The 26,731-nt window shown below is 36.5% G+C and overlaps 2 protein-coding genes across 5 annotated transcripts; one reads left to right on the top strand and one right to left on the bottom strand.

Moving 5' to 3' along the window:
* Nucleotides 1-257: 257 nt before the first annotated feature.
* rbp4l (retinol binding protein 4, like) lies at nucleotides 258-2,300 on the bottom strand. 2 transcript variants are annotated; one of them, XM_030150285.1, is made up of 5 exons: nucleotides 2,175-2,300; nucleotides 1,724-1,841; nucleotides 1,489-1,625; nucleotides 853-965; nucleotides 258-763 (listed from the first exon to the last, which is right to left on the bottom strand). In XM_030150285.1, exons 1-5 carry the CDS (start codon nucleotides 2,216-2,218, stop codon nucleotides 540-542), a joined length of 636 nt encoding a protein of 211 aa, XP_030006145.1. In that variant the 5' UTR covers nucleotides 2,219-2,300; the 3' UTR covers nucleotides 258-539. The 2 variants fall into 2 exon arrangements, with proteins under 2 accessions (XP_030006145.1, XP_030006146.1); XM_030150286.1 differs by having other exon boundaries at nucleotides 1,724-1,845; nucleotides 2,178-2,289.
* Nucleotides 2,301-8,571: 6,271 nt separating this feature from the next.
* LOC115430424 (rod cGMP-specific 3',5'-cyclic phosphodiesterase subunit beta-like) lies at nucleotides 8,572-21,325 on the top strand. 3 transcript variants are annotated; one of them, XM_030150421.1, is made up of 23 exons: nucleotides 8,574-9,094; nucleotides 9,273-9,584; nucleotides 11,232-11,384; nucleotides 12,138-12,227; nucleotides 12,313-12,453; nucleotides 12,552-12,626; nucleotides 12,736-12,800; nucleotides 12,948-13,014; nucleotides 13,108-13,155; nucleotides 13,547-13,696; nucleotides 13,889-14,032; nucleotides 14,149-14,214; nucleotides 14,375-14,524; nucleotides 14,717-14,824; nucleotides 14,954-15,063; nucleotides 16,211-16,298; nucleotides 16,416-16,516; nucleotides 17,058-17,165; nucleotides 17,244-17,307; nucleotides 17,407-17,481; nucleotides 17,756-17,839; nucleotides 18,631-18,784; nucleotides 18,968-21,325. In XM_030150421.1, exons 1-23 carry the CDS (start codon nucleotides 8,936-8,938, stop codon nucleotides 19,018-19,020), a joined length of 2,565 nt encoding a protein of 854 aa, XP_030006281.1. In that variant the 5' UTR covers nucleotides 8,574-8,935; the 3' UTR covers nucleotides 19,021-21,325. The 3 variants fall into 3 exon arrangements, with proteins under 3 accessions (XP_030006282.1, XP_030006281.1, XP_030006280.1); XM_030150420.1 differs by having other exon boundaries at nucleotides 18,965-21,325; XM_030150422.1 differs by lacking the exons at nucleotides 17,058-17,165; nucleotides 17,244-17,307; nucleotides 17,407-17,481; ... (1 more) ...; nucleotides 18,631-18,784; nucleotides 18,968-21,325 and adding an exon at nucleotides 16,690-16,772 and having other exon boundaries at nucleotides 8,572-9,094; nucleotides 16,416-16,551.
* Nucleotides 21,326-26,731: the final 5,406 nt, after the last annotated feature.

Raw genomic sequence — 26,731 nt, 5'->3', positions numbered from 1 at the left:
ATCAGACCACCTGTAAGCCCATTACTGCTCCGTGTGTATTGTGTGGAGTTTGGCTGCATTTCTACCAGGCTCAGAAGGGATCACAGGCGCTTACATGGCCAAAGTGCAACACGTTTTTAAGGCTTAACTGCTGACAAATATTTTGTGGTGTGTTTTTACTTGGAACAGCAGAGTCTATACATTTTCCTACATCTTGTGGAAAGCAAATTGCCCCTGTGCACTTTTCACAGCACAAAAAAGATACATCTCCAGGTATATTTGTTTAGAAAAATATTTTTTTTAATTTTTTGCATTTACAATGTCACAATAGTTGAATTCTTCTCTTTTTCTGATTTATGTATGATTGATAGAAAAGGAAAATCATCCATTCCTTTCCTCCTCTCATTGGTCTGAATCTTTGCCTTTTATGCACTTTACAGTATCACTCACATATAAAACATTCACACTTTTTTCAGCCACATTCACTCTCTCATTCTTGCTCCTGCTGATAACCCACTGTCATCACAGGCTTTCACAGCTGCACATATTGCTGTTTGTCTCTAACAGGCTCCAGACTGAAGGACAGGTTTGAACTGTCCAGCCATGCAGATTTCTTCCTGCTTCTGACGCACGATGAACTGGATTGCAGGAGGGAGGCCACGGGGGTTCCTGGAGAAGACTAGGGCATAGCCGTCATCGCAAGTGCCATCTTCCTTCAGGGTGCGGCAAGCGTAAGTGATGGCGTAGTTGTCGTAGTCGGTGTCAATCACCCAGTAGTTGTCACCTGGTTATGAAAAAGTGAGCGGTTACACAGTGTAAAGAGGGATGGGAAGATACACCATGGTCTCAGGATGATGTGTCTGTACTGCTGACCTCCACTAGATAGGTAGCTGGCCAGTCCTTGGTAGTTCATGAACATTTTTCCAGGGACAGCAGGGTCAGGAACAGAGTACTGGGCTGCCATGTCAGCGCACACCACCCAGAAACTGCAACATGACGATTAAAATGTTCAGCATGTGCAAAAACAAATATTGCAGAACATCAGTTGTACAAATCCTTTTTTGTGTAAATACAAAAAAGGCTATTTTCCAAGAAATCCTAGTGTTTACAAGTGTCAGAAAGGACAATCATTTGTTTGTTGCCAGAAGTCCACATTCCTGTGTGGAAACTGACTTCTCTGACCTGGATTTTTTCCCTAATCCTCTGTAATCCAAGGAAACCCGTTTTATGGCAACTGCTTTTCAGAATGTGGTTCCTGAAAATTAAGTCTGCGATATTAAATCTTTAAGTTGAAACTGAACACCTTCATAAATACCATCCCAGGCAATTGAATATTTACACAATCCAAGAAAGGCTTTGTCTCAAAGTTGAGCTTCTTTCCAACAAAGAAGGGTTTACAAAGGGTAGGGGCTAATTGATTATGCATTTATTAAAGTCACTTACAAGATGTTTTCAAGTTCATTATCTCTGTGTGTGAAAAACAAAACCCCAGTTTGTCTCCAGACTTACCCAAAGAGAGTGACACGTCCTTTGGAGGAGGCGGTCATGCTGCCGTCGTCATCAATGGTGTATTCAGCTGAGATGTTGTCCTGCAGAAACAGGCCTTCAGGATCCTTCTTCTGCAGTGCATACCATTTTCCTGCATACTGCAATGAAAGGGGAGAAAAATGGAAATCAAAACACAGATTTTTAGGTCAAATAAAATGTTTAAAGTATGATGTTTTTGAGCCTTAAATCACCTCACCCTCTTTGGGTCAAAGTCCTCTTTAACACTGAAGCTGTCGACGACACAGGAGGCAGACAGACTACGTTCCACACAGGCCAACAACACCAACACCACGGCCAACTTTGAGGATCCCATTCTGTGATGAACATGTGTTACAGTATTGTGATTCACACAAAAAGAATCGGTAACAGCACATACACTGCATTAATTACATGTATTGTTTTTTACAGCAGAAACCATCAGAAGCCCCTCACTGATGTGCTGTACTGTTCAACCGGAGATAAATTATATGGATGCACTATGGGACTTCCATTGACTACACACTACACATAGATACAAACAAGCAATAGTAGTAAAGTTTCAGATGACATGTTTAAATGTTTTTGCTGTTTACTACTGATTATATCTAAAGACACCTCTGAATTAAAGACTGTCATATCAAACATAGAGCAAAATTGCGGCTTCTTACCTGTTTGGAGTGAAAGGAGCAACAGGGGTTGAAGTTGTAAACATGTGTTGTGTCTTGTGCCTCAGGAAGCCTTTATATATGCACTCCACAGACAAGCTTATTGCTGATTTTCATTGCTTAGGACTAAATAAGGTGCTTAAATCTAGAGGTAATCCTGTTGGGTTGAAATCCTTACTGTAATCTGGCTTCTACTCTCAAACTTGCCCAAGATTTACTATAAAAACAATTAGACCTTTATGTAACTGATTGGAAGTACAATAAAACAAGCTCACCTGATGTGAGCAGGTGCAGGTGAACACATGGATCCAGTAGCACATTCAGTACACACGACTGAAGGCACCAACAGCTAAAATGAAGTGCTTCTTTTCGTTGGAGAAAACATAAATCATGCACTTAAGTGTTTCCACTGTGTTGAATAGAAGCCTCTCAACGAAAAAATGAAAAGACTCTTGAGAAAATTGTACAACAAACTAAACACACACAAATCCTTGTCTGTGAAACTTTAAAAACCTGAAATCCTGTGCAGAAAAACAACTAATTATCTAAGCCAGCTCAAAGAGAATTTAACTCATAAAGACCCAAACGACCACTGGCAACCAACAACATTTACTAGTATAAAATATTTAATACTATTGATCCACTAATCCTATCAATACATGTAAATAATTGGTGTAAAATACAGTTTGTCATCTTTTCAAGGTCATCAGATATGACCCATTTGGACGTTCACAGGCTCCGTAATGAACGTGGAAACACCGTCATCTTCTACAACATTGATTCACCAGTAAAACCCATGGAGTTGGATCAATGACAGTGGATGGACACACTTGTTTTTTCATTCAGTTATTGATATGTTTTGAAGAAACAGTAACTTTTTCTTCCATTTTATCGGTTTCGATATATAAGAACATTGAATTGACTCTGAGTTTTCAGGAATACTTAAATAAAATATAGGCAAAAAATATAAGAAAATACATAATTTACAGTGAAAAATACAAAATACAGAGGATAACATTCTAATAAATGGTGATAAAACACTTAAGAAAGGTTAAATTGAGAGAAAAATTCATTTGTGAACTGACACAGAAGTAGCTCTGGGTCTTTATGGGTTAAAGCTGACACTGTTTGTTTCTCTATTATTTCTTTGAAAATGTTAGAATGGTCACAATTTGATCCTTGAGCTGAAGTTTCTTTTTTTTTTTATTCTAAATCCAATGTATCACCTTGACCCTTTGTTTTTTCTCTCTGCACATGCTTCCCAAGCCTTTCCATCTCCCTTGTTCTGTCTCATCCAGGGCTCTCCTTTACCCAGAATGCCCTGAGCTGGATCATTAGCTGTCCTGACGCCTCCTGCCTGTTGGTCGTCCTCCAACACTGGATTGGACGTACTTTTGTCTCAGTGAGTGTTACACTCTTATGCCTATGTTCATGTTATTGAATGTCCTGCACTTTTTTTTCCAAGGTCTCCATCCCTCAGGTGTATGTGTTTCCAGATTAAGTGCTGCAAATGATATGTGTGTACATTTTTCTGTTATGTACATGATCTGCACGTTTCTTGATCTGAACAGGGTCACTTCCTCTGTGACTCCTCCTGAGGTTTCTTTCACAGCATTAATGTCTGTTTAGTTCAGTGCTCTCCTTGACACAGTGTATAATTCTGTTGAAAGTTACTGCCGTATAATTTAGATTATATTGTCTTTGTGTAAAACTTACTAGATACAAATTTATATTTCAAAGTACTCAGATATTATAACTGCACAAGGCTGTTTCAAGCAAATATATCACCCCAAAAAACCAAGCCATGACAAGATGTATACACACTATAAATGTGATGGGCATGTCTCCATTTGATGCCACTTGACCTTGAAAAGTAGGTCAAGGTCACCTGTTATCAAGAGGCTTCTGCTCCATTCCAAAATGTCTCCAGAGTATAAATGTGGTGCGGATTTCTCAATGCATTCTTCAGATAGTGTGATTACATTGTTGAATGGACAAACAGATGAACAGACAGACAGATGACAAAACAATTACCCCTTCGGCCAGAAGTTGGCCTAGGGGTAAAAAGTGACTTACCTGGAATAATATAAAGCTTTTTACCTAGTTTTAATGATAGATCAACACAAGTAGTTATTATAGACTGGAGAGCAAGGTGAAGGTCTCCTGGTCATTATTTTCTTTTTCCTGTATTCACTAAATCCATACGGAGACTGAAATCTTAATTTTATATATTGTTTATCACCCCAGCACATAACTTATGGGTAATATATGAAGCTTTTATACTGTAAACATCAGGTTCATCATGTCACTCTCATAGTAAGTACTTCTCACTGAGGATACAGACAGATAAGCCAATAAAGACAATCTGTCTGTTTTTTTTCTTAATGACTGGGCTTGTATGCCCTGATATGAATCATTATTGAAACAAGTGGTTTCACAACAACAAACCCTACCCCTTGGACATATTGTTGCTTATTTTGGCATTGATCCAGCTGATGTCATCATGTCTATGTGTGTGCTGATGTCAGCATATCAATTACCTCTATATATATGCCAAGTTTGAAGTAAATTGAAACAAAATTGATGTTTTTACAGACATTTGAAATTTCACCTATTGTAAGTAAATGGGAGAAGAAAAAAGAATTTAAAATTCATAAAAAATTTGAACTTTAACCTACTTTTCCCAAAATGTAATGACATCTATTCTGGGTCACTGGCAATCTATAAACCCAATTTGGTATGAATTCAACCAATAGTTTTGCTGTTACAGACATTTGAAAATTTGCCCTCTATAAGTAAATGGGAGAAGAAAAAAAAAATTGAAAATTATATAGTGTTAACAAACAAACAAACAAACAAACAAACAAACCAAACCAAACCAAACCAAACCAAACAGAAAACAACAGTCCTTCCCTCCCCTTTGGGGAGCAGGGCAATACAAACATACTACCTTTCCTGGGAGTTTAGCTCCTAAATGAGGTGAAATGGAAGAAACAAATTTTCAGTGACAAAAAAGTATTTAAAAGCCACAAAATTACCTCTCAGAAGCCATCCTCTTGGTGTCTGTGCAATCTTTCTCTGCAAGAATTTACATAAAATTGGTCTGCTAAAAAGTGGAAGGTTGACATTGAGTAAATCTATAGATCTTATAAAAGCAGTAAAATATTTAATCGTTTGAGCTGAGGACACCCAAAAGAAACTCCAGAAACAGAGTGCACTCACCAAGCTTTAGGTCATGATCATCATCTGGTTTTGACCAGACGCTAAGTCAAAAGGAACCCTGGACACTAGATGATGACTATTTTCACATCTGACTTTGGACAGAGATCAGTCTGCTTCATCCCAGAATGAAAAAGGTTTGAACTAGAACAATTTTGAGAAATAAGAAACGACATCTTCATATATAATGAATGCACATTGCAAATGTGCCAGAGATTCCTGATAAACATTAAAAGCTTGTTTTTATATATACTGATAACTCACTCACTCTTATTGTATTTTTGACTACAAGTTTCTCCTCCTCCCAGACACAGATGTGTGATACACAGATTAGACACAAGAGCAGGAAAATGTCATGCCGCCATCTTGTGGTGAATATCATCATTACAGTTATATGGGAGTTGACGGAAAAGTGATCAAGAGATTAAAAAAAAAAAAAAAAAAAAAAAAAAAAAAAAGTTTAATGGTGATATTTAACAATGAATAATGAAATAATGGTATTTGATAGTTTTATATGTTTATATTCAGTTAAACTATGTAAAATATGTGTGGTGCACAGCTGCTCACACTGCCTAGTACAGTCTGCCCTGTGTAGCAAGCTAGCCATATGCTAATAAACCTGTTGGCTGGTTGTTTTAATTAGCAATATAGTGGCAAATCTGTGAGGCACTACTGAAGAGGGGACACCTGTAAGTTTAGGTAATGGATGTATTTTTAATGTATAGTTCAACATGCTGGTATATAGCAACATATCTCTTGGTTTAATATTTGACCTAGCATAAGGTTTTTAACTCAACAGTTCTGTGTTTTTAATGGTTAGCACTGTTAACTCATAAGATCCAGAGTTTTGTCTGGTTTGTCTAAACTGCCCCTAGGTAAATATCTAACCCCATGTAATGAACTGGTGATTTGTCCAGGATGGGCTCACCTTTTCCTGGAATCAGCTATACCACTGTTATCTAAATGAAGCTAAGACTTTTTTGTTGCAGTTAAGTAGATAACTTCAGAAGGTATCTTTAGAAATATGTATTCATTCTAACCAAAACATCGTCAGTTGTATTTTGAGTGTGTAATTAATTCAGTTACATTAAATACAGTCTATTGCACAGGTGTCAAACATGCGGCCCGGGGGCCAAAACCGGCCCACCAAAGGTTCCAATCTGGCCCGCGAGATGAATTTCCAAAGTGCAAAATGCAAAAAATTACCCTGAAGATATGAACAGTCAAGGGCATCAAACTCAAAAATAACAGCATAATAACCTAGAAATAATGACTCCAAATTTTCTTCTTGGTTTGATGTGAGAAAAATAATAAGACATTATGCCATAAATAATGGCAACATCAATTTTTTCTCTTTGATTTATTGCAAAGAACATTAAATTCTGATATCCTTTAACAATAAAATGTCAATAACCTGAACAAATATGAACAACCTGGAATGTCTAAAGAAAAATAAGTGCAATTTTAACAATATTCTGCCTATTTTGTGCCTTGGTAGATCCGATCTGTAATACACATGTATAAATCATAAGTTAAGGCATAATATTGATAAAATTGCACTTATTTTTCTTCAGGAATTTCATTTTTTTCCCCAGTTATTCACATCTTTTTTTGTTTGGATAGAAATAGTTTCATCATTTCATGTTATTTTTTGCACTAAAAAATTTGGAGTTGTCATTATTTATAGGTTATTATGCTATTATTTTACTGGTTCCAGCCCGCTGGAGATCAAATTGGGCTGAATATGGCCCCTGAAAGAAAATGAGTTTGACACCCCTGGTCTATTGGATTAACCTTTTGCATTTTAAAAAGAAGGTATGTCAATCTGTCTGTCCACCTAATGAGAATTTCTGCACCTATGGTGACAAGGTGTTCATTGTTTGCAGTTTCTGTAAAATTAACACAGAACATGATTCAGATGGTTAAGCAGTGAGTGTATATGTTAAAAAGTAAAAAAAAAAAAAAATAATAATAATAAGTAGCCTAACACTTGTGAGAGGTGATCAGGCCAGCATCATTCTTAGACCCTTGGGAGAAATATCAAACCAGACCAACGCACTCTCATAGAGATGATCATGCCGTCCCCTCCCCCACTCTAATACATAGTGCACATACTACACACACAGAGGGACTTGCTGTAATCTATTATAGTGGAAGCAGATTATCTGTTTGACCTTTTTTAAGGTGTTTGTAGAGCCTTACTATAGACAAGTCCTCCTGCTCTGAATGAAATGATTATTACATTTTAGTGTTGGAAATGTCTTATATAGTTCGTTGATGAAAATCCCATGGTTTTTTGTAACAAGAGAGTCAAAGCTGCCTCCTGTCTTGTTCATCACTCTACTGTCCATCTCCTGAATCAGATGACTACAGTTTTTTTTTTTTTATTACTATGATTATTTTTGCAGGAGCGCAAAAAGGTGCTGCCACACAACTGCATTAAAGATTGCATGTAGAGAAAGACGAAGAGTTGGGGTGCTGAGATAATCAGCTAGTGTCCTAACTAAATAGGGCTTATGCCAGAGGAGGCCTTGTTTAATAAGGACTTAAAGAGCTTGTGCAGGTAGAGCTCATGTGGGAGAGAGATACACAGACACAGAATAATGTCAATGAAACACTGGGATTGAAAATGAAATGGTATGCATGGGAAATCTGCCCACAAATCTGCAGCCACATCTCAAAAACAAATTTGAAATACAGGTGCTACTACAACTTCACCCTTTTTCTTTCAAAAACACATAGAATTATACATTGTGCCACATATTACTGTACTATCTCTCAACTTGTGCTCTGGTTGCCTGTATTATTTGCTGTTTTTGTCTCTGTAAACTGATTTGGAAGTAAAAGGGAATTATCAATGAATTATTTGTGGCCCTTTCTGTATGAGTCTGCAGTAATCAGTGTAAACTGTTTCAAAGGTTGTTTTTTTTTTTTTGTCTTTTTTTCTTCACTTTAGCTTTGCTTTCATTATATAGTTTAGTTGATTTTTTTTTAAAGATGTCAAAAGAGACAAAAGGTATGTTTTTATGCACTATCTCATATTGCACAGGATAATGCTACTTTAGTTGTGATCTGTTGTGGTTTATTTGGTCTACCTGTGGTGCAGGGGCTGGATCATTTAGTCCATATATCCTGTACTAAATGATCAGCTGACAAGTTTAGCATAGGCAGATCCCTGCTAACCTTCAGCACTATCTGCTGATGACAGAAGGATTGGTTGGATTCAGCCCTCTGCTGTCTCCTCAGGGCTCACTAGTCCTCTCGCTAACAGGGGGGATTAATGTTTTTACTTGCATTTGAATGTGTCCACCTTTGTCTTCCCCCTTTCTGCATAACAAGTGAGTAAGGGTTAGTTTTAAGGGAGTTAACCTGGATATTACCGGTGCTGTTTTGCTTTTTTTTTGTCTTTTTTTTTCTCCTCGGAACATTTGGAGAAGTTGGAGGTAGCTCCTTTAGAGCAGTGTTGGATCAAGCAGGAACTCCATCACTGACCTGAAGAGGGAGAAGACAGGAGGATCTGGGAGAAAGAGGAGCGAAAAGGAAACATGGGTGTGCAAAAGGAAGACGTAGAGAAGTTCCTCAATGGGAACCCTGCATTTGCTAAGCAGTACTTTGCAAAGAAGATGAGCCCAGACACTGTATCCAAGGCAACCGGACTACCTGAGAAACAAATTGACTTCAGCCAGTTTCAGGAGCTCAGTCAGGTAAATATAAGTGTGGTTTAGTTAAGGTAAAGAAACCAGATAGCGACCTTTTGGTTAAATAACTTGCTTTGCACTCTAAAAATCATGTGTAGTTTAGCATCTAACAAATTGTTGTATTTATTATGCAAATCCAAACCCTCTGAGCAAAAAAAATTAATTTCACCAATTTCTTTTCAAGGTTGAAGAGAGCCAAATTATGTATGACCTGATCAAAGACATGCAGGAAAACATCAACATGGAAAAAGTGGTCTTCAAAATCCTGAAGAGAATCGTTGCATTGATTCACGCTGACCGCTGCAGCTTGTTCATGTACAGGCAAAGGAACGGCATAGGGGAGCTGGCCACAAGGCTGTTTAATGTCACCGTAGACTCAGAGCTGGATGACTGTGTGGTGCCACCAGACTCTGAGATCGTCTACCCTCTGGACATGGGAATAGTCGGCCACGTGGCACTGACCAAGAAGACTGTTAACGTCAAAAATGTTGCAGAGGTAAGAGGGACAAAAAGGGTGAAAATACATCAAAAACACTGATCAGGAGAATAGACAAGTGAAGCCATCTACTGTTCATGGTGCAGCCTTAAGTACTGTCACTCAGTGGACGATTAAAAATAACCACTAGAGGGCACCACAGCTACCAGTTTTCAGGTCCGACATAAGTAGTGTTACCTAATAATCTTACAAACAGCTACAAATTAGTGGGGAACTACTAGAAAATAAAGTAAAGTTATCCTTGAAAAAATGTTCACAGTTATTATAGATCTGAAAAATAAATTGAAATAAGACAAAATCCACCTTTTAATCACTGTAAACTGCAGCCTGATCTACTATTAAATGGATTACGGACTTATTTTAAGGAGGAAAAATTATCCCTGAGAATCGAAGCACAAGTTGACTAACACCTGTTTTAGGACATAAGGTTTGGGCTGATATTTAGTGATGGAATGTAACTAAGTACTGTACTTGTACTTATATGTAAAGTTTATACTTGTAGTCCTCTTCAGGTCAGGGGAAATGCTATTCTTTCTACTTGACTACATTTATGTGAAATATACTTTTGTGATTTTCCTTTTTTTCATAAAAACATGATATGATGCAGCATTAAAATACTAATCTACCAGTAATATAAAATGCAACACTGGCTCCACTTTTATAAACCCCTATGGTGAAATATTGCACGTTCTATGATGATAAAATACTTTGGTAGGACTTTTGCACAATATGTACATTTACATTTGAAACCTTATAATAATGATAATACTTCCATACTCCTACTTAAGTAACGCAGTGAAACTAAGACATTTACTTGTAATGGAGTATTTCTATACTTTTGTTTTGCTTAAATAATAAATCTGACCACCTTCTCCACATCTGCTGCTACTATTCTCCTAAATTAATCCCAGTGTGAATCAGATATAGGTCAAGCTAAAAACAGGTTGTCTGGAGATAAATGCTGCTTCCTCTTACTTTTTTTGTGTAAGGATGAGACATGGAACAATTGCCAAATGTTTAACAACCAAGTTGAACTCAACAATGAGTTTTTAACTAAAAAGCTTACTGTAACATAACTCACTATGTTGTTTTATCCAACTTTCAACCACCTGATGTGGTTGTATTCAATGAAACTAAAGTGTAGAGGCACTAAGATATCTGTACAAAATGCAAATTATATAGACAGCAGGTCTGAAATATTTTTGTGTGGTTTTATGTTACTTCTATATGTATGTATGTGATAGTTGAACTTTATATATATATAATGTACATCTATAGTCGACTATGAGGGTGTAATTCCCCTTGTCAGACATAATCCATTTATTTCCAGATCCCATCAGCCTCTGCTCTAGCTCAGGATTAGACCCCTCTGGCATTTAGTCAGCAGTCAGCATGAGTTCAGTTTACGCAGCTTAAATACACTGAAATATATGGTCATACATTCCTTTAAAACATTACAAGTATGTTTCCTGAAAAACGCAAATCACTGATGATTATTATTTATTACATTCCATTTGAATAATTTAAACATGTATTAATATGTTTGATGTATTTCTACAAATAAATTTAAGGAAGAAAATCCTAATACCAAATATCAATGTGTTTGATTCTCACCACATGCTCAAAACATTTTCTTTTGTGTTTTAGAACCAGCACTTCAGCTCATTTGTCGACGACCTGACTGGCTATCAGACCCGCTGCATTTTGGCTGCACCCATCCTCAATGGCAAAGACATGGTGGCTGTAATCATGGCTCTGAACAAAACCACTGGACCACATTTCACTCCTGAGGATGAGGATGTGAGTCACACCACACAAAGCACTGAAACACAAAGCACACCTTTAGATGACTGTTATATTAATATGAACCACTGCACTATGACAGTGTTTCAGGCAAAAAGATGATCACAAATAAAAGACCACAAATAATATAGGGCATTTCTACAACTAAGAAGGAATTCCCTTCATCCAGACCAGCAGCTCAAGGTCTTTACTGCGGGAGCAAAACCGGTTCAGCATACGTCATGTATATAAGCAGGTGTATAGTCGGGTTATTAATAAGTCATTCCACTTAGGAGTAAAATGAGCTTCAAGAGGAGCGTGATATGTTACAGCTGAAAGTCTCTTATAGACTTAGGATACCTATAGAGGCTTAATACATGGATGTAACCATTAAACACTGGGCCTAGATAAGGTAACTGACCTAGAAGCAGTAGTCTGGTTGATTTATTTATGGCTCAAAATAATTGAGAACTTCTATGCACTGACACTTTACAGGATACTGGTGGGATACTGGTGATACTGAAAAACATTTTCAGCAAAAAAAAAGACTTCTGACATGTTGTTTGACAGAAGCCTTTTATTTTAAGGAATATAGTAATTGCTTTTTTATTTTCTAGAGAATGTTAATAGAACTAATAAAACACAACCAGTAGCTGTGGAGGTGCAGTGCAGGTGTGTCCTGTGCTTTATTTTCTGATAATTACACACATTATAATGTGATGCCCCTCTCCTTTGACAGTATATCAGTGTTTCTTCTGTTTGCCTTTGCAGCTTTTTTTAAAGTATCTGAAAATTGCAACTTTGAACTTGAAGATCTACCACCTGAGTTATCTCCACAGCTGTGAGACACGTAAAGGAATGGTAAAGGAGATTCACCTCACTCAAACTGTGCATGTTAAAGATGTACTTCATACAGCCTGTTCATGTGTGTGTGGTGTGTTTCTAGTTGTTGCTGTGGTCCGCTAACAAGGTGTTTGAAGAGCTGACAGATATCGAGCGACAGTTTCACAAAGCCTTGTACACAGTCCGAGCCTACCTCAACTGTGACCGCTACTCTGTCGGTTTACTAGACATGACAAAGGAGAAGGTACCGTGAAGGCTTCTGATTGGATGCACACAGTATATTAACACATGTCAATGAATCTTATCTTGTGTTTATTACCTCAAGTGTTTTTCTCCTTTCAGGAATTCTTTGACATCTGGCCAGTGTTAATGGGGGAGCAGGCTCCTTATTCTGGCCCTGTAACCCCTGACGGAAGGGTACATCATTTACTTTATATTGCAATATTTTTAATCTAATCTATTCTGCTTTGTTATTGCCTTTTACATACCTGCTTTCTCGTCTGTCTTTAAAAAAAAAAAAATTTAGGAGGTAATTTTCTACAAAGTGATTGATTATATATTACATGGGAAAGAAGACATCAAAGTTATACCGTAAGTTTTAAAAAGTCAGGTGTATGTTTGTTAGTTGCTTGATTTTAGAAGCAATAACCCTATTTAGTTGAGTTTCATAGAAACATGTAAATTCATCTAGATTGGACAAAATTGGTACATTGTTTACGTTTTTTGTTTGTCCCACAGTAATCCACCTGCGGATCACTGGGCTTTGTGTAGCGGCCTTCCTACATATGTTGCCGAGACCGGTTTTGTGAGTTTCTTTTCATTATATTATGCTACAACCAAAATAATGCATCTGCAGTTTCCCCTTTCCCCTGACTAACAAATATGTTTATCTGCTCAGATTTGTAACATCATGAATGCGGCTGCCGACGAGACATTTCAGTTTCAGGTGAGAGACCAAACAGTAGGAAGGACAAACGGACGACTATAGGGATACTTACAATCTCATTTGTGTTTTCTTGTCAAGTCAAGTCAATTTATTTATATAGTACATTTAAAAACGACAGACATTGCCCCAAAGTGCTTTACAGACAAAGGTAGAAATAACATTAAAAAATCAGGGTAGAGCATCAGCTACAGCATAAGAAAGGCAGAGAATATAACACAAGTTAAAAGAAAATCACAACTCAGGGATAGGAATTATCATTAAACACATACATTAAAATAAGTAAATAAATAGAGATAAAAACAACAAGAAAATTTTAAATAAATAGAGATCAAAATAGAAAATAAATTGAGATCAAAATAGCAAATATGATATTGTCATTTTAATGTTGCAGACTGAGCCCCTCGATGCCAGTGGATGGACCATCAAAAACGTTCTCTCGCTGCCAATTGTCAACAAAAAAGAAGAGATAGTTGGAGTGGCCACTTTCTACAACAGAAAAGATGGAAAGCCTTTTGATGATCAGGATGAGCAGCTCATGGAGGTGAAATGAATCTCCTACACAGTACTGAAATGGATGTTTTATATGCATCTCATTAAAGATCTGGCTCTGATTTGATGACACACTTAGCAAGACTAAATGTGGTATAATCCATTATATTGAACCAGTTTATTTGTATGTAGAGACACTGTGCATGTTGTGATGATCTGATCTGCTGCTGCTCTTGTTTCTCAGGCTTTGACTCAGTTTTTGGGCTGGTCAGTCTTAAACACAGACACTTATGATAAGATGAACAAGCTGGAGAACCGAAAAGACATTGCTCAGGACATGGTGCTCTACCATGTCAAATGTCGTGATGATGAGATCCAGAATATTCTGGTGAGTACTGATTCCATTAATACCCACTGGAAAATTTGTCATTATGCACGTTTGTGCTGTAAAGTTGTTATCTAGCTGACAACACCTTCCAGGCTTAACTTCTCTGCTCTCTCTAGAACACTAGAGACGTGTTTGGCTGTGAGCCCCGTGAGTGTGAGGAGGAAGAGCTTCTACAAATCCTGGTAAAACAAAAACTTCTGCCTGAAATGTCCTTTAAGTGGTATTAAATTAGACATTTTGGGATGTGACAGTTCAAAGAAAATCATTTAACGCTGCATATTCTATTCAGTGATCAAGGCCCGTGTGTGATGTGTACATTTCATTTGTTTTTTTCTTCTTCAGAAAAAAGACTTGCCACCATTGATTAAGAAATTTGAGATCTATGAGTTTCGCTTTTCGGATTTTAACTGCACGGAGATGGACCTGGTAAGGTGTGGGATCCAGATGTACTATGAAGTTGGAGTGGTCAAGAAATTTCAGGTCCCACAAGAGGTACTAAAGGCACATTCAACAACAAAGATCCACATACATAATTTAATTCTGTGAAAAAACATGTTTGTTCTATATTTAGTTTACAAATTTTTATGTCTTTTGTTACTGTTTAAGTAACCAGCTCTGCTGAAAATCATAAATTTAACGGGGAATACATTAGAAAACGTGTCATTTACTCTGCTCACTTCTCAGGTGCTGGTTCGTTTCATGTACTCCGTCAGTAAGGGTTACAGAAGAATCACATACCACAACTGGCGTCATGGTTTTAATGTGGGACAGACCATGTTCACGCTGTTAACGGTATTTTGCTATGTGCTTTATAACAATCCATTTAACTATTTGAATGTCCTATTCTAATGCCTAAATCTGTCATTAAAATGCTTGAAAATGACTCAGCATTTTGGTCTTCTCACTGTGCTTCTTGCTCAGACGGGGATGCTGAAGCGATACTACACTGACTTGGAAGTGATGGCCATGATAACTGCAGGCTTCCTCCATGATATTGATCACAGAGGCACCAACAATTTGTACCAGGTCAAGTAAGTACTGTTGGGAGTTTCTTTTTCGTTTTGGCAGAACATAGTAAAGTGGTCAGACGATAATGTTCTTACTTTTCAAAACTACATTCATTACTGAAAGCTGCAAATCACAGTGTATTCCTAACCTAAGCTACTATAACCACAGTGATGCAGGTGTTTTATTAATACCATATGTTATATTGTTGAACGTTCTTCTTGGACACGCACTTTCTATTTTTGTATTGATGGAAAATAGCTTTAACTTTAATGACATCATTGCACAATCAGCAAAATCATTTTTAAAGGGATGCTTTTTTACATTCTACTATTTTAAAGTGTTCCATTCTTCTTATTATCACAATTTAACAAGGTCTGATGGATAATTGTCAGGATGCATTCAATTGCCTGTATGTTTAGTGTTTGAGTTTTGGTAATACAGCTAAAAGTGGAGGCGACTTTTTTTTTTTTTTTGAATTGCACTTCATGTCCTCTTGTGTAGATATCACAGCAGTCAGTGTGAATTTGTGTGCATTAACACACATTTTCAGGTAGTTTTAATATGAATAGAAGCAGACATGTCATTCAGTTTAAGTCCCCATGAAGCAGCAATCAGGATGCTATTTGTATTTGGTCATTTTTTTAAGTATATTCAGGAAGTGACAAACTCTAAAATAAGATTTACATAAGCTGCCAATTTCCTGTTTTAAAGGTGATTTAAATGTAGCATAAGGCATATTTTATAACAGCACACAAACACTGAATTTGATTTCATACAGACTTGGATTTCTTTTCTTTTTACACAATGACAGAAACAAAAGCAATTCTGGATTCTTTGTAACATATATGCAAAAACAGATTTGTCCACACATGTTTCCTCCCAATTCTTATTGTGATTCCTCATTCTGTTATGGTGTAAATGTAGTTTCTACCTCAGTATGCTCTGACATGAAATAAAGGTTGAATGGAAGCCTTATATTCACTTTCTCATCGCCAATGCATCATAATCATGATTCAATTCAGTTCAGTTCAGTTTATTTATGTAGCACCAATCATAATACATGATTACCTTAAGGCACTTCCCAGTTTCACCATGAGGCGGTAGAGACTACATGATGACCTCATTTAGTCCAGCTTGTATTTGTCTGAGAAATATTGTTTGTGACTTCAGGTCAGGAAACCCTCTGGCCAAGTTACACGGCTCCTCCATTTTGGAACGACATCATCTAGAGTTTGGAAAGTTCCTTTTGGCAGATGAGGTGAGAAGAAAAGACTGATTTAACATCTCCTGTTGCTGTTTACATATTTTCTGGAGTGTTACACAGTGATTACATGGGCTTTTTGAGTGATGATTTGTTTGCTCATCTCATTTGCAGACACTGAACATCTACCAGAACCTTAACAGGCGGCAATCAGAGCACGTGATTCACCTCATGGACATCGCCATCATTGCCACTGACCTGGCTCTTTATTTCAAGTCAGTAAAGCCACACACTCTACCTATACATATACATATACATATATATATATATATATATATATATATATATGTGTGTGTGTGTGTGTGTGTATATATATATATATATATATATATATATATATATATATATATATATATATATATATATATATATATATGTATATGTGTATATATTTCTCATCTGCAGTATAGAGTTAGCTTTTGGATATTTCAGTTGTTTTTCATTGTACTTAAGTAGTATATGTATAATACTTTATCTCGTAGCTTTTGTACATTGCCTACATTTTTCAGTATTTTGTGTGATTTTTTTTTATCAAATGTTTTTGATGCTAAGTGGATTTTCATTGTTCCTGTGACAGTGACAATAAAGATCTATTCTATTCTATTCTATTCTATTCTATTCTATTCTATTCTATTCTATTCTATTCTATTCTATTCTATTCTATTCTACATACTCTCTTACTGTCTGTCTGTGCTATAAAAAACACAAAACAAAATAGACATTAGGGAAATTGACCCTCCTTCCATACAATGGCAGGAAAAGAACCATGTTTCAGAAGATTGTGGACCTTTCACATACATATGAGGATGACAAGAAGTGGGTTGACTTCATGTCTCTAGAAACAACAAGGAAAGAGATCGTCATGTGAGTAGAAAAACCATAAAGCATAAGCATTGTCTGTTCTTTCACATTTTCCTGATCTTCTAATCCTTTAAATTTCAGGGCAATGATGATGACTGCTTGTGACTTGTCGGCTATCACAAAACCTTGGGAAGTACAGAGCAAGGTGAGAAGGCCCAAAATATATGATGCTACAAATAAAAAACCTCCAGAGAGTATTTGCAGGGGCACTGTGAAAATGTTTGTTTTTGGTCTTGTCTTTCAGGTTGCTCTGTCTGTAGCAGCAGAGTTTTGGGAGCAGGGTGACCTGGAAAGGACAGTACTGGAGCAGCAACCCATTGTGAGTTTCAGGAGTAATGTTATTTAAGTGCTCATCAATTAGGGATTCAAACATTAACTCACTGTGATTAAACTGAGCTTCTCAATGATCTGGAAAAAAAAAATGTAATTTTGTTTTCAGAGTTGCCACTGATTCTTGGAAACTAACAGAAACTCATAGGGACAAACTGAAATATAAGAAAAATGAAGCGCAATAACTCACAGTCCCAGTCAGACTTGTATTGATGGCTTGAGTTTGTGATTGTTCACTAAGGGTTTTCCTTTTCTCCTACCAGCCCATGATGGACAGGAATAAAGCAGCAGAACTTCCCAAGCTTCAGTGCGGTTTCATTGACTTTGTGTGCACATTTGTGTACAAGGTAATGTTTAATATTTCTGCTTAAAGATGCTATCATACTTTAGAGTCATCATTGTCAAAATGCATTTTACAGTTTCATACTTCTGCGCAAAATCTATATTTTATTTAATTTAAATGAGATGATCATGACAAAGAAGGTTTTTGTGTCTTATATAAACTGTCAAAATGCTCATTCAGCAGTCACACAACTACTTCTCACATAACTCAACCTGAGACAAAAATTTCAATCTATGTGTATTTGAGATGTCACAACTATACAGTCATGAACCTAATTCAGTCCTCTGCCATCCTATTACGTTAGTATGGTATACATGATGGTATCCATGGTGCCAACAGGATGAAGGTGCGGACAAAAACAGTTAAATTGCAGTTAAAGTGAAAAACACTGAAACCACTGCCTTGGATTAGGCTGAAAGTGAGAAATTTAAAGAAATGGCACAATTTTAAACATAATATGTAGATACTGAAGACATGTGAGACCTTCATTAACTTGTAAAGCTTAAGCACAATATGTCTTCCTTATATAGATCTAGGTAGATGTAAATACACATTTTATTGCACATTATTACAGTCAGAAATTGTGTTTAAGAAGAACCTTTAAAATGTTAAAGTGAAATAAAAAAAAACTTTCCTATTTTTTAAAGCTCATTCCATATTTCATTTCTATGCAGCATAGTATTTGAACCCACTTTTTCAGTTGATGCCATGTACATGTGTATGGCAATATTTTATGTTATTCAACTGTTAACACTGCTTGTATTTTTTTATTTTATTTTTTTTATTTCTTGGCAGGAGTTCTCCCGTTTCCACCCACAAATCACGCCCATGTTAGATGGCATCTTGAACAACAGGAAGGAGTGGAATGCTAAAAAAGAGGAATATGAGGCTAAACTAAAAGTTTTAGAGGAAGAAAAGGCAGCTAGAGAGGCGGCCCAAGCCAGTAAAGGTGCAGTAATTCTTTGGAATATTCACACATCTGCACATAATATTTCATTTTGTTTGATATTTTCATGCTTCTGTGGAGTGCTGACACTTAAAACTGCTGTATTTTTTAACTGGATATTTGTCTGTTTTACTATATTGAGACAAAAACTTAAGATATGTTTGATGTTTGTCCTTTGTTTAGCCCCTGCACCAAATTCCGGTGGAGGTTCAGGCTCCAAAACCTGCTCTGTGTGCTAAAAGGCCTAAAAGCTGTGCACATGATGGGAGAGCACGTGGACGGCACATTGACTGACTTCAAAAGAACCTGAAAAATTAAGTCCAGACCAAGGAATAAATATGGATGCAATTAAGAAGACAGATAAGTGTAAGCAGAACCCCTTAAAAAAAGGACAACCCCCGAACAGAGAAAGAATCCTCACTATTAAGGGCTAAAGATGTGTCTAAGGGAGATTAACCCAGTGAACAGAACAGAACAAACATCCCTGATGACGCTCCATCTCTGTCTTAATATATCAGGTTTCATATCTTGAGTTAAATAAGATGAGTTGTATTAAGGCTTTGAGTATGCGTGTGTGTAAATGTATGTATGTGTGTTTGTTTGTTTTGAGTCATCATATTTCCCATATGTACTGATGGTGACAAATGTTGATATTTGTCTGGTCTAGTAACTCTTACAGACAAATTTATGTGCAGACCCCCTTTACAGTATATGCTATTAAAATTAAACACGCATCTGTATCCAAAAAAGAATAGTGCAGAAAAGTTTTAAATGTTTTTCAATATAATTAACAAGTAACTGTTGGTTTAAGGTAGACTATACAGTATCTTAAATGCCTGCAACGTTAATTGAAGGGTCAGTCCATAAAATAGATGATGTCTATATTAAATGATTGTATCTCTAAGCTTCTGAACTGGTGTACAAATGAATTTCATGTTCACTCCTTCCAGTCAATTAATATTTACAATTGAGAGTTTGTTTACTTTTACAGCAGAGAGCCAAACATAGAAAATGACCAGATAAGCTCAGGACTTCTACAGTAAAAGATGCATATTTGTATTTAACACTGATTGATACAATTATTCATGCTATAGGAACCTAAATTTACAGCCTGTAGCTGCTTACTCATGATGCCTTTCCTGTACATATGTCTGAGAGAATAGCTAAGACTGTGATATTGAAAATGCAGTTACAAATGTCTTGTTTAATAAGAGCAGGTTGAAACTTAAGAACGCGCGGAACTGAACTGGTCTCAGATTTGACTGATTCCTTCGAGTCACACTGTTTTGGACCAATAACAGTTCATGTAGTTATCTTTCCTATAAACTCATTAATCAAACATTAACAGTGATCGCACTTTATTGAAGTGTGACATAAACTGGAGCAGTTAAACCTCTCCAAGTGCAGACAAAAGTGACATCTTTTTCATCGCTGTTGGCAATTTCTTCCTCTGCTATGGACATTTCCTTAAATGTGAGCAGAGTTCAGCCTTTTGTGCACAGTGGCGTATCCAGAAAACATTGGGGGGGTGTGCTATAAATACATACATATGGGATAACCTTCTCTGAATTGTCATATTCCTGCTCAGCAGGACTGCTTGCTTTGTTTACAGAACATACTGTGCATTACGGTCACATTTCACAACACAATATACACTTTAATCCTAATTAATCCTGAGACTTAGATGGAAACGTCACGTCCAAAAAAATACCAAGACAATCAGACAGCAACTAAGTTGGCCCATTGGGCAACTGGGATTTAGTTCTGTAGGTGACGCCTTGGACTACAATGTGGAAGACTGGGGTTCAGTTCCCGGTCAAAGCAGAAGTTTTTTTTCTGCAGATTTTCAAATGGGGGGGCGCAGCGCGGCGCCAAGGGCGCCAATAGGTAAATCTGCCATTGGCGCATCATCAGGACAACCAACACAGCAATTTAAGTTTTATTTTAAGGCTAGACGTTTCTTAACATCCAGCAAAACTGTGTTTTGCCCTGAAAGAAAACAAAGCAAATACATGCAAATGTGGAGAACCAGAACTGCCTCAACGTGAGATAGCAGTGACTAAGTCTAGTCCATCTTTCCACCTGCAGTAACAATTCCTGCAGATAAAAACTGAAGGCTCCGAGGGAACAAAGCTGTTTGAAACAGCGCAAAGGAGCAACTTAGCTTCTGACGTGTACATATTTCCCTTCCTGTAAATATAAAGATATTTTTGTAGATGAAATATAGATGCTTATTTTTTCAGTCAGGTTAGTGACATTTGAATGAACTTGCAAGAGTCACCACGTAATTTCTCCTTTCTCTTATTGTTTGGTTGTAATGTGCTTGCCTCAGTTTACTGATGTACAGGTATCTCACATATCGAACGAAATCATGGGTGTACCAGGAACGAGCATGTAATTTTAGAAAATAAATGTATTTTAATATGCTGTGGATATATCCCAGACATGGCTTACATTTTATTTCTGCTCAGTATTTTTCGAGATTCATGTGCTCCTTGTGTATAAAGATGATCCAAATAAAGCAAATGTATTTTTATGAGGTAACTGGTTGAATGAACTGTCTGTTAAACAGAAGCTGAACTTCACCTAAAAGGACCAGATGAAAATGATCACTTTTAGAACTAGGCCACAGTAAACTAATGTGATCACAGGCAGATAAGACTACGGGTCTTACAACTGCTGTACAGTGAGTCCATACTGAAGGTTACAACATTACACAACCCACAAGGGCTTTGAGGTAACTTTGTCCACACTGCACTTTCTACTACTGGTCCATGACCCCAATCCTGGGATTGCTGCTAAACTAGGCCAGGATTACATCTTCCTCTGGGCTCATCTCCTAATGAAGGACAGGTCTGTCTACACACACACACACACACACACACACACACACACGGTACATATACACTCACTCTAAAATGAGGACCAGAGAATTATGAATGAAGAAGTGATTTTCAAAATAATTAATAATTATTGGTTTAGTGCAGCATGAGCCCAAGTTATTTACATGCAAGCTTTACAGTATGTTGTAAATTACAACAAAATAATTGTGTTAAAACCTGCCTTTTGAATATTTAAAGTCAAGGGACCCCAAAAGGGATGGCAATCTACTTTTATATTCATTTTCTAAAATTAAATAGTAGAAAAAAAGAAAACGACATGAAGATATAAAAAAAAAAAAAAAAAACTGTCAGCCACATTGTTTAGATGGTGAAAGAGTCAGAGTAAAATTTTACTTATTATAGCAATTCAATTTGTGTTTTTTTTTTAAATATAAATTTGGGTCCAATGCAGATGTAAAATTGAGTTTTTGTCTCCCAAAATGAAAGTTAGTGACCCAGTCTTATTGTATTTAATGGATGTTTCAAGAATTACTGCACTAGTTTATAATTTCTGATCACTCCTTCCAGTTAGTTTGAAGGTCGAGCATGTCAGCAGAGAGACAAATAAATAAAAAAAGCTCAGATATTACACAGTAAAAGATACAGATTTATCCAAAATGCACCAAGTCATAGTGCAGCCACATTTGCTTAGTTATCAAAATGTTCAGTTTACTGATAATGGTGAAATGTGATTTTTTTCCCCCAAATCAAACATTACATTTCACCTTGCATAAAAACACAAAAATTTCAAAATACAGTTTTGCAGTACCCCTGTCAGCTCATCACTATGCACACACTGCGTTTTAAACAGCAGCCCGTTGCAGTTACACAGGTTTTTAGTTTCCCTAAAGTCTGGACACATAAAATTAGGGTGAGGTGTGGTTTGTAGAAAGCTCACATTGGGGCCGTTTTTCTTTGATGAACATGTAACTTGTGAGACTTATTTCACCATGTTGATACCTGTTAATGCCCCACCTTGAAAGGCTAGGTGAGGGACTTCCTGAGTGGTTCCAACAGGATGGTGCCCTGCCCATTTCATCATGGTGGTATGGGACTAGCTGAATGATTATTTCCCTAATTGGACTGGACGGCGTAGTCGTCTGAAGGGGTCTCCTTGTTCACCAGACCTTAGCCCCCTTCACTTCTTTTCTTGAGGTATGCCAAAGGAGAAGGTGCACCCAATGAAAATTGCAGACGGAACTTGATTGTACGTATAAAGAGTGAATGAGCTAAAATCAGTGGCAATGTGGAGTTATTACATCGGGTTCACGTGAATCTGGCAAAGAATATCAACCTTTGTATCACAAATGAGGGAAGTCATATTGGAAGTGTGATTTGTTAATATTCAGCTGAATGAAATGCTGAAAATTTTATTTCTTGAAAATATGCACTTTCGCCTGTGTCCAGACTTTAGGGACACCCCACAGGCTGTCATTGCAATAAGATTAACTGTACAGCTCTGATATGTACAAAATATAGTATGATTAGTATTCCAAATATTATTCATGCCGTAGGAGTCTGAATGTAGGGCCTGTAGTTGTTGACTCAGCTCTAATCACAAGATATGTGCATTTCAGTTTTTCAAATTTTTATGACGTATGGTTCCAGAGATGATAAATTATTTGAAGTATTTTCTTCTTATTCTCATTTTAATCAACAAGCCTACCTCTCAAGAGGAAAAACAAAAAAATGCAACAAGACAATGCATAGAATTACATGAAAAATAATTTGCTTTTATTGATTTGGAATATATGAAGATAGGTCCAGAGGAAGTTCATTTGAGGATGGTGTCGGAATTTGCTGCAAGGAGGAAAGAAAAACAAATATTAAAACTGCGTGGCTCAAATGCTGTGAAAAAGGCTGAAGCCTCATTTAGATAGAACACACTGAACACTTACCCTCAGACAACTGTTTCTGAATGCGCTCCTGCTCCTCTCTGGCTTTCTTTTCTGCCTCCTCAATCTTCCTCTCCTCCTCTGCAATGGGCTTCAGATAGTCTGAAAAAACAACAGTCTGTTTTCAAGAATGTGTAAAGCACACTTTTTTTTAAAATTTCCTTGTACTATTGATAAAAACACTTTATAGGTGTACAAGTGTAAGTACATTTAACATATATTTAAAGATTCATTTATATCAACACAATCACCAAGCAATTAACATCTTACACCAACATTTTAACATCAAAACTGGGTGGTTCTAATGCACTTAAAACACTGCAGCATAGGAACACAAAATCCTCTTTGTTTGCATGTTTTGTGTCTTGTACCATTATAGAATTTGCTTTCAATTACACACAACCTGTTTCTAGAAAAGTTGGGAAGGTTTTCTGAAATGCAAGTACTCTGGGTGGTTCTTCATGATTGTCTGATGGTTTCTCTGAGAGCTTGAAAGTCACAATCATTCAGCAATGGTTTCTTTACTTGACCTTCATGCACCCTGGCCTTCCCGAATCTCTTCACAATACAACACTGTATATTGTACAGACGCACTTCAGTTACAGCATTTTGTACCATGTTGCATCTTTTTCTGGTAAAAATGTTCCTATCTATGCACATATCAGGCACTAGGTTTAAATTCTAAATATCTTGCAATACAATGCAGTAAAGTATTCAGGAAATCTGAATTGCTTTCAAACATGTTTGCATGTGAGATTAAAATGAACATATTTATTTAAGTCTGATGTAATAAGGGGTGGAAATGTTGGCATTATAATTTTGGGGGAGGTCACATCACCTTACAACCTACTGAAATCTACACCAATGCTTATATGTTTTGTAAACATTTAAGTTCTATTTTGTTTGTGTCTGAACTTTTGCGGAGTGTGTTGAAGGCATCAGCATAGAAATATGTTTATATTTATTGTTTATTTACGTTCACGTAATCTTATCCATTGCAGTGAGTTTAACCTGCTCTGATTTTCATTAAAAGACTGACCTTAGTATTGAAATTCATTCACTTACCAAACCTCTGCTTGCCATAAAACACGCCAAGCAGCAGCGCAGACCACCTGGCTGTCTGAAATAACACAAATAACATGTTAACAGATAAAATAACTCAGGTTAAATGCTGCAAAGAATAATAATACATTTAAGTTTAAGGCTCCGTTCAGAACGATCAAAGTCAATGCGCAAAGAATCAGAACAAGATCAATAATATCACAAGATTATACAGAAACCAGATAACTGAGAAGTAATATAACACATTAAACAAAAGCATAAGTTATGAGATAACAGCATGTCAGAAAACTGAGCTCTTAAGACAGTAGTGTCTTAGTAAAATGCCTTTCAATGTTCAGTTACATACAAACCTCCGCGTCTGTTAAGACTCGGGCAAAGTACAGTTTTCTTTGACCTTCCTCCTTCAAGACAACCTATAGCCGAATGAACAGACATTTTCTTACCTGTGGCTATACTTAAAATAATGAATAACGTCACATCATACAGATTTCTCAGATGTTCTTTGCTTTGATGCTACTATTTTCTGACACCTGTTCACGCGAATGGTTTGTCAATGTCACTGATAGCTAACTTCAGCTACACATGCTAACACACAACAAATAACAGTAAGGACAGTCTACACAGTCGAGCTCAAAGCAGCCCGGTGTATGAAGAAACTTTGCAGCTTGACGTATAGAAACGTCAGGGGGAGAAAAAAAATATTTTTCATAAATAATATCTTTAATACCTTGATGAGCGGCGACACAGCGACCGGCGGAACCATCGTGAAGTGTGCTTATGACATCCGGTTTGACCGGAAGTTGATATTTTTTCTTGACAAGGAAGTAAGAGCTTTTTCAGACATACTTTTTAAAAAATCATTTATTTCGGCTAAAATTTACTTAGGGGGTCAAATGAGTGGCCATTTTTGTAAAAAAAAAAAAAAGTTGTGAGAAATGTATAGAACTGTGTTGAAATAATGCTAATCCATTTGTGCACAGACTACTGAAATTATTTGACAGAGGAAGCTATATTTTCAGAAATATTGGATTTTGAATAGCACGTGTTTGTGAAAACTTTTGCTGGTGGACGGACGTGACATTACCCATGATGATCTGGTCAGTACCAGTACTTTATTAGTAATAAACTTATATACTTACTATTGCTAATTCTCCTCTTATTCATAAATGTTAGTATTGTGGATCTAAAACAATAACAGCTGAACAAAAACACAAAATGTGGCAGTGGACGGATGTGACATGGTTGTTACAGATCCCATCATACTGATGCTCGGCAGCCATGTCACCGTTTCCACAAATGATCCCTGTGCAAAAACTAGTATTATAATTATTTATTATGTAGTTTCTCATCCTACTAAAGAGTAAAGAACAATATAGAATTGTTAGTTCTTTATAAAAATGCTTATTTTTAGAAAACTGTTGATTTAAACAGTGACGTGTGACATTCTTAATGTATGTATTGGCGTAACATAAGCAGGATGGATCAGCACCATACTCCATACTGCAACCTGTAAAAATAAAACATGTGATGTGTCGTATATAATCTTGTAAGAAAAATTGGGGAATCTAAAAGAATAGAATATTTGTTTTTCAGGCAAATTCAGTTAAAATATAACTTGGCCATTTGTGACAAGAAAATATAGCATTAATTGTGATGAAATTGGACATTTTTGACCTGAAAACATAGTTCATCAACATGTTGCAACAGAAATGAAATCCTGTAAATTTACATAACTTGCATTTACCAACATAAAGTTCCTTTGGGGATTCACTTATATTGATTTCTTATTCACAAAGGCATAAATAAGACCTCTAAGCAAATTTTAGTCGATTTACTGTATATACCACTGGCACTAATGTAGTTTATTTTTGCATCATCATGCTGTATGAAGCATGTATCTAAGAAAAGTCAGCTGCTCATGAGCTGAGAAAAGCAATTATTATTATTATTTTTTTTTTTATCTTGGTCACAATACATTATTTTCTGGCTAATCCAAAATGGATATTAAATAGTTTATTTTATTTGAGTCAACAAAAGTAACTTGAAGGACAAAAATAGTGGAGTAAAAAGTAAAATATTTGTCTCTGACATATAATGGAGTTTATGAAGTT

This window comes from Sphaeramia orbicularis, chromosome 12 (assembly GCF_902148855.1).
Source record: "Sphaeramia orbicularis chromosome 12, fSphaOr1.1, whole genome shotgun sequence".
Lineage (NCBI taxonomy): Eukaryota > Metazoa > Chordata > Actinopteri > Kurtiformes > Apogonidae > Sphaeramia > Sphaeramia orbicularis.
The sequence above is the reverse complement of the archived record's forward strand: the minus strand, read 5'-3'. Positions and strand labels throughout refer to the sequence as shown.